Source organism: Drosophila yakuba, chromosome X, assembly GCF_016746365.2.
Source record: "Drosophila yakuba strain Tai18E2 chromosome X, Prin_Dyak_Tai18E2_2.1, whole genome shotgun sequence".
Classification (NCBI taxonomy): domain Eukaryota; kingdom Metazoa; phylum Arthropoda; class Insecta; order Diptera; family Drosophilidae; genus Drosophila; species Drosophila yakuba.
In genome coordinates, this window is record NC_052526.2 from 18,549,788 (window position 1) to 18,561,873 (window position 12,086).

The 12,086-nt window shown below is 40.8% G+C and overlaps 2 protein-coding genes across 2 annotated transcripts in view; one reads left to right on the plus strand and one right to left on the minus strand.

The window, feature by feature from the left end:
• Nucleotides 1-2,396: 2,396 nt before the first annotated feature.
• Nucleotides 2,397-12,086, minus strand: part of LOC6525923 — a 45,131-nt gene continuing 35,441 nt past the window's right edge. The window contains exons 2-3 of the mRNA XM_002101707.3: nucleotides 4,291-4,792; nucleotides 2,397-2,761 (exon numbers count right to left, since the gene is read on the minus strand). Coding sequence (XP_002101743.1) covers nucleotides 2,578-2,761; nucleotides 4,291-4,763 — 657 coding nt within the window. The 5' untranslated portion in view covers nucleotides 4,764-4,792 and the 3' untranslated portion in view covers nucleotides 2,397-2,577. The remainder of the gene's footprint in view (nucleotides 2,762-4,290; nucleotides 4,793-12,086) is intronic.
• On the plus strand, nucleotides 5,763-6,571 carry LOC6525924. The gene is made up of 2 exons (XM_002101708.3): nucleotides 5,763-5,865; nucleotides 5,938-6,571. Exons 1-2 carry the CDS (start codon nucleotides 5,797-5,799, stop codon nucleotides 6,421-6,423), a joined length of 555 nt encoding a protein of 184 aa, XP_002101744.1. The 5' UTR covers nucleotides 5,763-5,796; the 3' UTR covers nucleotides 6,424-6,571.

Below are 12,086 nucleotides of genomic sequence, written 5' to 3' on the forward strand. Positions count from 1 at the left end.
CATTCACAAAATGAGAAGTAACTAGGTCCTAAGTAAATAGTTATTTTTAAGTCGCTTTTTTGTTCAATTTTCTTCTTCGTTTTTCGGTAGTTATTCACTAATATATCAATTCCTGAATATACAATATATTGATTTAATTTCATGTTTTTCTTTTCTTTATTAACTGATTACATTGAGTTGCATGTTTGCGTTAAATCGATTGATAATGGAACCTGTGGAGAGAATGCAAAACATATAATATTTTAGATCTTCATATCTTGGGTGATTTAAATAAAATAACTGTTTAATAATAGTTACAAATCAAAAGTTCTAACTGTGAGTTATGAGTTCTTCAGTTTATATTGCACTAATAAAATCTGTTTGCTAAATAGCAATCGTAGAATCTGGGCAGCAACTTAATTGCAGATATAAATCGTTTATAATTTACGATCATCGTTCAGAAACTGTGCTCACTCCGCTGAAAGGACACTCGGCAATTTCCGACCATTAAGTTTGCCCTACATGATTATAATCATGGTTAAGCTTAGCGAGGACAAACCGATGTTTGCCCCTCACATTTTGCAAACCAAATGGCCACCGGCAGTTGGCAGTTGCCAGTTGCCAGTTGCCAGTTGGCAATGGCAATTGCATTTTGATTTTCTATAATTAGTTTTGCCGGGGCGCCGAGCAAGTGCTCTGGATGGAATGCAAACTAGCACGCGTTTCAATTAAGCAATGCCCACATTAAATTAGCCTTATTCAGCGAAGTGGAGAGTGGGCGTGGCACCGATTGGTCGGTGAATCCGGGGGGGGGGATCCGGGGGATTTGGACAAGCCATTAAAAACACGAGGGAGATGATCCTTGGGCCATGGCATTGGCATTGGCAGTGGCATTGTCATTGGCATTGGTGCAGTTGTTGCTGCGAAATATTACACATACGCCACGTTGGTCGCAGCAGCAAGATGCTGGGTTCAGGGTTCTGTGGCCATAGCCTTGCCGCGTCCTTGGCCCCCATTTCTCCGCACCACCATACCCCCCACCCACCCGCATTTTAGTGTCCTTGAGGCCAAGCTGCACATTATGTGCGTGTGCTGTGTGTGTGTGTGTGAGTTTATGTTTAGCTGCCCGGCAGTGGGATTATTAAAAATGCACACAGCCCATTGACAAATGTCAAAAATAAAATGCTACAAATACGAAAAGTAAAAAAAAAAAGGAAACCTAAAACCTGGGGGAAACTAAAATTTTACCAGAACTTAGGCTTCACTCGAGCACTTTGTGCGGCTGCAATTAAAGGACCTCTTTTCACACGGGTTTTGAATAATTTGTGTCGCAAATTATAGAAAATTTTTGTTTAAAACTATGGCACACTTTTTCAGCTAAGCGACGCAAGTTCATATGTAACTGAAAAAAATATACATATACATATACATACAATCAAAAGTGAAATAAAAGTGAATCGAGATTAAATGCTGGGAAATACCACTTACTTTGGGTAATTGTTCCTTTGTTTGACCACTTGGGAATTATAATTATTTCGAGGAAGGGTTTCGAGTGTTGCGCTATCTTTGGTTTCCTTTGTCCTTCGTCCTTAACACTCCAATTAAATATTATTTGCAATTATCCTTGCATCGGGTAGGTGTCCATTTTGAAGTTGTAATCGTGGGCGTTGGGCGTTGGCCGTTGGGGGCGTGGCACGTGGCACAGGTGTTAACCAAAATTGCTGGCAATCAAAATGGTCACGATGCGTTTTTCCCAGTTTGCTTCTCGCCGCCTCTTTGGTGCTTTTGGTTTTGTGTTCGTTTTGCTTTATTTGTCCGCCTTTTGCTCGCTTTCCACCCACTCTTTTCATCTTAAATTGGTCTCGCCATCTCGCTCTTTGTTTAACTGCAGTTTTTCATTTTCGAAGTTTTACATTTTCCTTTTTTTTTTTTTTCTTTGTATGTGCTTTTCCTTTTTATTTTCAGCTTCCACCTACCATTCTTTGCAATTGTCCGTGCAATTTCTTTTTTTTTTTTTTTCCATTTTTTGTTGCTTTCGTGCGGTTTTTGTGGTTTGCGTTTGTTTGCTTTATGCGGCAGCCGCGAAAAGCAATTTTCCGGTGGAAAATCGGGCGTGAGGGTTTGTGTTTTTTTTTGTGGTTTTTGAACGGGGGAAAGCACGAAATGTTAATAAAGGTCCAGTTGCAGTTCGAGTTGGCGGAGTTTCCAGGCGTTCGATTGTTTGTATTGCCCAGTGTCCCACCTAATTCATCTGTCCATCTGTCGAAGAAATCCCATCCAGCTATCCATGCATGCATCCAGCCAGCCATCCTTGCATCCATCCATCCATCTATCCATCTATCCATCTATCCATCCATCCATGCATCCATCCATCCATGCATCTATCCATGCATCCATCCATCTATCCATCCATCCATGCATCTATCCATCCATCTATGCATCCATCCATGCATCCAACCATCCATCTAGCCAACCATACAGCCATCCATCCATCCATTCATCCATCCATCTATCCATGCATCCACCATTCTCCACGTTCGTCGTGCATCCATTTTTCGTCCTTTCCCCCCTCAGCTGTCCTGCGTGTCCTTCAGCCGCTTATGTCTGCACGGGCACATTGCTATCGGCCTCCTGCAGAACGGGCGCTGTCCAAACGCCGCTGCCGCTTCGCGTCTTCCGCTGCTGCACGATCCCGTCCATGATGTCCAGCTGCAAGTTGTGCACGCTGCCGCGGTGATCGGTCAACGGCGGTCCGGCGATGACGCTGCCACGGCGACTGCCACTGCAACAAATAAATGGCCATTTGGAATTAAATATTCAAATAATATTTATATAAAATATTTAAAATATTATTAAGTATTTATAAAAATGATTGTGATATTTTATTTAGTTTTATTAAAGCGATCGTGATATAAATTATTAAATTATTAATAAATTATTATTAAATAATTGTATTAACTTGCTTAAAACATCTTTTGTTCCTAATATTCTAGGTATTTATCTTCATTTCCTCATTTTTCATTTCTTTTGTGGTCTCATCCTAATTTACCTGTTTGTGCAGGTGCAGGTGTAGGTGTAGGTGCAGGTGCAGGTGTAGGTGTAGGTGTAGGTGTAGGTGTAGGTGTATGTGTGTAGATGTGACAGCAAGCGTAACCAGTAACAATTTGGCATTTTAGCTGTGGCTATTACAGTTTTTATTTTACTGCCATGGCTATTTCCACATCCACATCCACATCCACAGCCATGTGAACCGATAGTAAGTGGTTGATGGGTCTGCGGTTATCACTTTGGCATAAATTATACGCCCCGTTGCCGTTTACCCCACCACAACCCACCCCGCTTAGAAAATTCCCCGCCTGCGGGCGCTCATCTACAGCCGCCAACTTGGGATCGTAAAGTGCGTTGGTCGTTTAATGGACACGCGACTGGGGGGCAGATGGGTGGAGATGGCTGGAGTTGGCTGGAGATGGGTGGAATGCAATTTAAATGCCCACCACACAGCTTGGACAAAGTCAGGGCCACAAAGTCGGGGATTTTTAGCCAGCGCAATCGGACACAAGCTGCTCTAGCTAATAACAAATATATACTTCTCAAATATAATCTATTTTCGAAAAGGTGTTCAAATAAACAAATATAAATATATTTTTTGTTAATTTATACGGTTAATTGGAGTGTAATAAAATCAAGAAATTCTATCGTATATCTTATCTGCCACAATTATACAGCAAATAAATTCGCTGCCGAATGGAGGCCCCAAAAAGTAGGCTACAAAATTTTTCGAAATGCCTAAGATTTTATTGCATCAACCGCATTGATTGCTCTACTCATTATTTTGCCTCGTCATACGGCAATGGTCGACCAACCGACAGTTTATGACAATCTCATTATGCCCTGTGGCTATTCCACGAACTGGCCACGCCCCCCTCGCCCATTAGGGTATCAAAATGTTGCTGTCACAGCAGAGTAGCTTGGAAACAGCCGGTGGCGCAATTCAATTAGGCCCGGTACACAGAGTCGCAGATAGCAAAAGGGCAAGAGCTATCCCGAAATGCACAGTGAGAAATATCATAAGTACTAGTGATAAATAAGGCAGAGCCTCACACTTTAAATGCCTCTTTTCCGGTGCCCTCCAGTTGAGTTACAATTGTATTTGAATCGTACAAAAAAGGCAAAACTTTCTAACTTTTTTCTCAAGTGCACTGATTAACAAAGGTCCTGCGGTTGCGTGTCCTGCTGCGCGAAACCTCCGCACTTCCGCCGGCTAATGGCAAATAGCTAATGGCAAATCGTACGTTGCGAATGCGTTCTCACCTGAAGGATACGCCGGAAATGGACTCGCGGCGATTGCGTCCGAATAGCGTTGGCGGCACCGCCGATATGGTAACCACCGAGTGCCTGCGTCCGCCGGCCGTGGGATTGGCCTTCTGCGAGAGCGTGGCCAGGAACTCAACCTCCTTGGGACTGAGACCGCCGGTCTCGCCGCCCACCTCCGACAATCGTCGCACCTGGCTGGCGGTGATGCCCTCGGTGATTTGGAGCGATGGTAGCGAATGCTTGCGTCGCTGCTGCATGTCGGGAAAGGGGCAGAGCAGGTAGGGATTCACCGGCGAGTCCGGTTCGGAGTCATCGCTGTTGGAGCGCCGTGTGCCTGGCGCAGTGGGATCACAGCCGCCGGCGGCGCCCTCCATATCATCGCCATCCTCGGCGGTGTGCGACTCCTCCACCACGATCAGCGGCTCCTGGGTGCTCAGGTTGAAGACGGGCGTGAACGAGGAGCGACGCATTCTGGCTGTCTGGATTTACTCTGTTTACTCTGCAAAGGGCCAAAAAAAAAATGAAATAAATGTTAATAGAAATATTTACATAATAACTATGTACAAAAATGTATCAATCAAAATGAGAAAACTCTACGTAAAATACATATAAATGCATTTTAATAGTTTATACACTTTTCTTTTTTTTGAACCAGTAACCTAGCTATGCAACATATAAATTTTTAACCAATATGATCAATTTTTGAATAATATTTCCAAGATTCGCCCTTTCAGCTCGACTATTTTTGCAAGTGCAGCCTAAAAGCAAAGAAGTGCTGTTGACACTTTGCGGTCACTGTGCGCACAGGCGGCAACTTTCCAACAATCAAATTCGGTTAGCAAAAATTTAAATCAACTGCAAAAGTTTGCCACAGCTGAGCTTGATTTTTGCGGCGCCAACTTTTGTTTACTTTGATTGTTGAATTGTCCACGAAGGCGATGGAAATGTGCCATGGAAATGGAAATCGAATTGGAAATGGAAATGGAAATGTAAATGGCTACCAAAGACATTAAGAATGGCAAATAATGAAAACATTGAAAGTGTCAGCTAGCGAATCATTGAATCAATTTGTCACACCATAAAGCTGAAATGGATTATTGTAATATTCATGTTACGCGGCCCGTAGTTATGAATTGTGGTTTTGCATATAAATACATGCAGTATTACAATAATAAGCGACACATGCAGTTGATCGGTTTAAAAAGAGCATCAGTTTTCGTTCTGTTTTTGCCTTTAAAAAAAAAATAATCTCCTTTGGTGTTTCGCTTTTAATTAAATAAATACTCGTACATGCATTTAACAGCGTTTTCACATTGATTAATCTGTGCGCGACACGGGTGTAATGTTTAAATAATTGCCATTTCGATTGAGAGAAATGATAAAAATGTGTTAATGCTTATTCATTTGCTGGGCGGAAACCGGTTACGAATTATTCACAGCGCATTCATATAAATATAAATTGAGTTAGAATTGGAATTTTGGGAGCAGAGGAAACAAGCAAACATGCTGCCAATACTTATCATACTTTCGATGTGCTGCAATTTGATAAGTGGTGGTCTCGCCTTAAGCAGAGTGAGCATGTTTCACTTGTTTAGATTTGGTTATTCGACTATTTACGGAAAAAACCATACATATATTAAATAGCACACGTGGACATATCGCATCAGATCGACCAGAATGTCAACCAGCAATGAAACGGTGGCCGGCGGTGAAACTCATCTGGAACGCGAGGGTCGCGGCGAATACACGATGAGTGGCTACTTGTACTTCAATGTGGATCTGCCCGAGGAGTTTGAGGTTGAGGTTAGTATCTATCGCAGCAACGATGGTGGCGCCACCTACAAGATCGAGCCCTATTCCGTGCCGCGTACAGGACTCTACACGGCGATGAACACCTTTTACAAGGACATTATCATGTCATCCGCAGCCAAGTGTTCGAATTTTCCGCAATTTAAGGACAAACTCGAACCTGTGACTGCGCAGAAATTCACGTACAACAAGTGCGTTTTGAGCGTCGATGGATTTCCCACCTATGTGTCCGATGGCATATATAAATTCGAAATTAAGTCCTACGGTTTGGTGGAGCTCGTTTTCGAGGCTCTCGTCGAAGTGTCGCAGAAGACCTTCTGAAAAATCTTTGGCATAGTTTTTAGACTCGGTTGTTAATGCATTATAATCCGCATAATCACTTATGTATTTTTCTGTTATTTCCACCAATATTTTATAAATTGTAAAGGCGTGTATCAAGCAATTGAGATAAACTATTTACTCAGCTGCATAAATGGTGTATTAAAATCAGTCCCTAAAAGTGGCTTAACATTAATGGACACCGTGCAAAACCGCCATTAAGAATCTGCAATTTTGTGGCACAATAGGCACTTGACAGTACATTCCCTATTGGTAATTGGAGTACACTGTAGCAGGCGAATAAATTACAAAAAAAAAAAACAAAAAAAAAAAAGTGACATTGTTACCTTGAATTTTTACCGCAAATCCGAGAACCTATACATTGTTCAACTTTATTCCCCCGTTTGCGCTTTAATTAGCCTTTATAATTGCGTTGCAGTGACGCCAAGCGTACCGGAAATTGCGAGGGCGTCAGGACAAAGCGAATATACATATATATATCCCCCCAAGGGGGCGTGTTCGGTGGGCGTGCCAAATCCCACAGCGAAATTACAAAAAAAAAAAAGAAAACTTGCCAAAACGAAAATGTCTCAATTAATTGAATTGAATCCATAATGGAGGCTGTGAGGAGAAGCGAGCGCAGCAACAATAATACAAAATGTATATACCTATATAAGTAAAACCCTTTCTAGGTCGCAAAACAATGGATGCCAAGCAAAAACGAAACGAAACGCAAAAAACAATGAAATAAATACCTTTCGGCTTCAGGACATTGCGCATACGCCACGTGGCCCAAAAGCCGATGCGCAATGTGCCGAAAATGTAAATGAAATTGTTATTAAGCATTGGGACCATCAGCAGCACAAAAGGGAAATGAATCCGATTCGTGTGTAGGCAACAAGACGCCGGCTTAATTCGAGGACTCAAGGGCCAGAGATGAGTCCTTGCGAGAGCCTGACAAGTCGTCCTGTTTGGAAGCTAAAAAATTGCCCGATTTCTTTATCGCAGGATTCATGGTGCTGACATTACTTTAAAGCTTTGCTTATTTATCAAGCTAGATAGGAAAAAATACTCACAAAGGTATTGAAAGTATATGGTTTAGAAAAAAATAAAATAAAATATTAAGCATTTAGCTTTTTAATGCTATTTACAAGTCTTGTTCTTCAAATTGCTGTTTTCAATGTTAAACATATATACTATAAACTATTTTACAGACAGATTTTTAGCATCTTCATTCCTGTGATTCCGCTGACTTCACTGATTTTACTGACTTTACTGAGTTTAGTGACTTCACTGGCGCCAACGAGCTGCCAATTGCCAGAAAAACAAGGAAAATGGGAAAAAAACACCCTGGCACGTGTGAGTCTCACTTTGGCCAATGCCAAAAATGCCAATAATGAGCGTCTATTAATAGCGAAGAGCGACGACGATTTGCAGCGTTGTGATACGATTTCGATTTCGATGCCGATTTCCAATCGAGTTCTGGCATAACCTTTGAACCCACTTCCCTGCTAAGCAGCAAGTAATTAGCAAAAGAGCCAACTCACACACGTACGCCTTTAAGCCTGATAAACAACGCCAATAAACGAACACACACATACACACACACACGCAATACAAACAATACAAACGAAAAAAAAAAAAAAAAAACGAAAGCCGAAAACCGAAAGATACCTCATTTAAATTTCTCTTTTTGGCGCGCTCGCAATGAAAATGAAAATTGACAGCCATCGCTCAGTGCGTCTCTTTCTAGCGCAATATAGCCGTCTCTCTCGCACTCCCTCGCTCCCTCTCTCTCTCTCTCTCTCTCGAGCAGAACAACGGATATTGGTTGTTAGGGGTTAAGGCGCAGAGGCTGCCGAAAAATGCAAATCGCTTTTTATTTCGCCCCAGCTAAGTACTCATCGTGCGAGCTGACAGACAGACTGATGAAAATCGGGGCGGGAAATTCGAGTGGGGAAAAGTTTGGCGGAAATGGGCGCAAAAGTTCTGCTGACTACGGCAACTACAATGGAGCGGAAGGCAAGGCAATCGAGTGGCTCAATTATGATATATACACCCCCACACGATTTGTAGTCCCTTTTCGAATTGATTGAAGGCAGCAAGGTCACAAGGGCTTGGGGGGGGTGGGCTTGTTCAGGAACTTTAATGCGATTAGGAAAGTTACGGACTGGCATTCCATTACTGCCCTGAAATGGCACTAATTAAGGGAATGAGAGTCGGCTTATAAATAATTAAATATTATCCATGCATTGGCTTTATGTTGATGGTTAGTGACGTGTGGGCATTTCATATTGTACATTTTTTTAAACAACTAATAATTGATTATCAATAATAAATAATACTAATCGCAATTACATGTGGGCTGTCAATTATTAATTTTGTAGTCTAATATAATAAGCTGCAGTATTCAAACTTTGAGACAGAAAAAGGGTGTGATATTCAAACTTTGAGGCAGAAAAAGGGTGTAATATTCAAACTTTGAGGCAGAAAAAGGGTGTAATGTAAATTGATTTAAATAAATCAAATCAAATTTAATTGGTTTGCTTCGAGCGTCGCCCTTCCTTCGGGAGCACAGAAAAAAGAATTTAAATAACGGATTTATTATGTATTTAAATAGTATTAAAAATACGCACAAAGCACAACAAACTGTGGCTTCAATGAAAAACCAAAAAAAATAAAAAACAAAAAAAAAAAACGAAATACAAAGAGCAATTCCAGTGCGAATTCCCCGCGAGGCCGCCGACATTTTTGCGTGGCGAGTTTTCGATTCGGGTTTCTGGGCTTTATTTTTGGGTGCTGAGTGGGGAGCAGTACTATGGGGAGCAGTACTATGGGGAGCAGTACTATGGGGAGCAGTACTATGGGGAGCAGTCGGTTTGAGCAGCACTCAAACATTTAAATTTGATTTATCGACGGAAAGCGGCAGCCAACACAGCATCGCACTGAAAACGCAATCAACTTCAACATGGTTTAATTAGAACTGAACCGAACCAAACCCAAATCGTGACCCTTGAATGGGAAAACCACGTGGAGCCAGTACAAAAACGATAGGTGATACAATCAGACACGAACACCCAAATCAGAGCCCAATCCCCGGGCGATTTTCCATCGCCTCCCCACTTTTTACACTTTCAGCCAAATTGGAAGACAATTTTCTTCATAACTTGGCCAAAAATAGCCATATACAAAGGAATAACTATGAAAAGCAACTAATAACCAATGCCTTATTCCCAAAGTAAAATTAATGTTTTCAGTGCAACAGCCCTCGAAATGTGATCTATATTTACAGCTACTCCTGTTCAAGCCAGTTTGTATTTATATTTAAATTTATTTGTATTACATTTAAGAGGATTTTCAATTGATCAGCGACAAAACCAAAAAAAAAAAAAGGAAATTTCTGTGACAAATATTTACGAATTGCGGGATTAGAAAACCACTGAAAGTGACGGACTTATATTAAATGTTATTTTTAAATGCGACGTTAAAATTACAATGAGTTGTTTTTTAGTAATTATGCCTAAAATGCTGCCAACAAAGGCCTGCTTTTCATTTATATTTTTTCCAAAATGCTCAAATGATGGCAGCAATTATTCTGCAAAATTAATTCAATAGCAAAAAGGTTATCTAAATAATAAATTGCACTTGCTGAAGCGTGCAGATATTGTCATTTAGGTTCACATTCGAAATGTTTAATATAATGTATGTATATGTTTGCTTTTTAAATACAAAACAAATATTACTTGGCTATTAGATTGGCTAATTATTCTGTGTTAGTTGGCCTGATCAATGGCATGAGATAATTGTAGCTGTTAGCCAATGTTAACAGAGATCTTGATAAAAATGACCAGTACCCTTCATAAATATATTTGTATTTAATTTCAACAAAGCCCAAACCATAAATTGGCATTTTTACACAGTTTAAGATAAATGGGCGCAAGTCTTTGCCTCCACCAAAATAAATAAATGGCCAAGTGTGTCAACAAGAAAAATGTTTAGCTGCTGGCAAAATTACAAACAGTAAATCGTAAATTGAATGACAAGACTTGAGTTCCATGGCCCAAAGGTCTGGAGTTCACCAAACCCGAATCACAGGTGCCAATAATTTATTTTCAATTTATGATGATTGACTTGTTGCGCTGGAATATTCCTAGAACTTCACAAAACGCCAGCTACGGGTAAACTGATATTTTTCCCCAAGTGCTACTCTTCTTGGGAAATGATAAATTGAGCTCTTCAAATTTCATATCTTCATCTAACGCCGACCCAAAACAATTTGCTGACCTAACCATGGGGATATGTGAGCCAGTGGATTGGGAGTCGGGAAATTCCATTGCAGTGACATTGGACCTGCGTCCGGGGAAGGTGGGGAAAAGCGGAAGTGGCAACTCCATAAGACGTTTTTCCCATTTTCCGCCCTTTGTCCTGCTAATAAATGGCGGCGCAATGATTTTGCGTGATTGTCGGCACGTGATGGCGGTGCAAATGACTCCCAAAGTGTGTGGAAATCATAAATGCGGAATGAAAATTTCCAGTCAACGTCTAAAGCTTTTCCGTCATATTTTTATTTCGGGGCCCAAAGATTTTTTTGTATTTATATTTCTTTTTTCGTATATGAATGAGGAGCAAATGTGCTCGTGTCGACTTTTATTGATTTCAATTGCAGGCGGCAACAAAATTTCCAATGCTTTCCAAATATGAAGTCAGTCCACTAAACGTAAAAGTGTAGGAAAAACTGACACAGACACGTTAATACCCCGTAAGTAAAGTATGAATTTGCAACAGCAAATAAACTTGCATAGCTCAGCAAAAAAAACGTACAATGCCACAACATTTAAGCAAATATACAAGTGCGAATTAAAATATCAATACTTATTATTACATCCACATAATTTCTCCTTATGTATAAGTCATTTAAAATGATATTTAGTTGCTAACAACTTTAGCAGTATTTTGTATAAAATACCCAGAAATTGAATCACTCCACATCAATTTGATACCCATCAGCACGGGAGCATTTGGCAGCATTGAGGGAAGCCCGGTGCCCTGGCTTCCAACCGGAAGTGCAGGACTGTAAAAGGGTCAAAATGGGATAACGGACCGACTTCCGGTCGTTTGGGGCGGCGGAGGGCGGAGAGAGTGCAGAAGCTCAGAAGCTTCTGGTGGCCATGATTGAACCGCACCCAAAGCGAATGACAAAGTCGACGGGTCGACGGGTTTGGGACTGAGTATTTAATCAGGGATTAGTCGGAAAGTTTTGTGTGCCTCCGCAGGACTCTTGTAATGAGTTGTGAGCCCAGGACTCTCGAGGCTTTACAACGAACTTGACAGGAGGCGAAGACAACAAACAAAACAAGTTTTTGAGTGCCGAAAGTTTTTCGTTTATCTCGGGCTCGTTTTTGCCCAAATGCCTGCAGTTGGTTTGCCGCCTTCAATTATTGTGCCGAAAATTGGAAAACTGCAGTGAGTGACAGCATACAGACTGCTTCATCCACAACTATTTCCCATTAATTTCAATTACTCTGTTAGAAAATGGAAATTTAATTGGGTTTTCCTGTCGGTTATTTAGTTTCAAGAACGAAATTATGTAAAATAAACTAAACAATATTTTTTTCTTTAGAATTAAAAATATAAACATTCTGTTTAAATTTATCCTTTAAAGGATT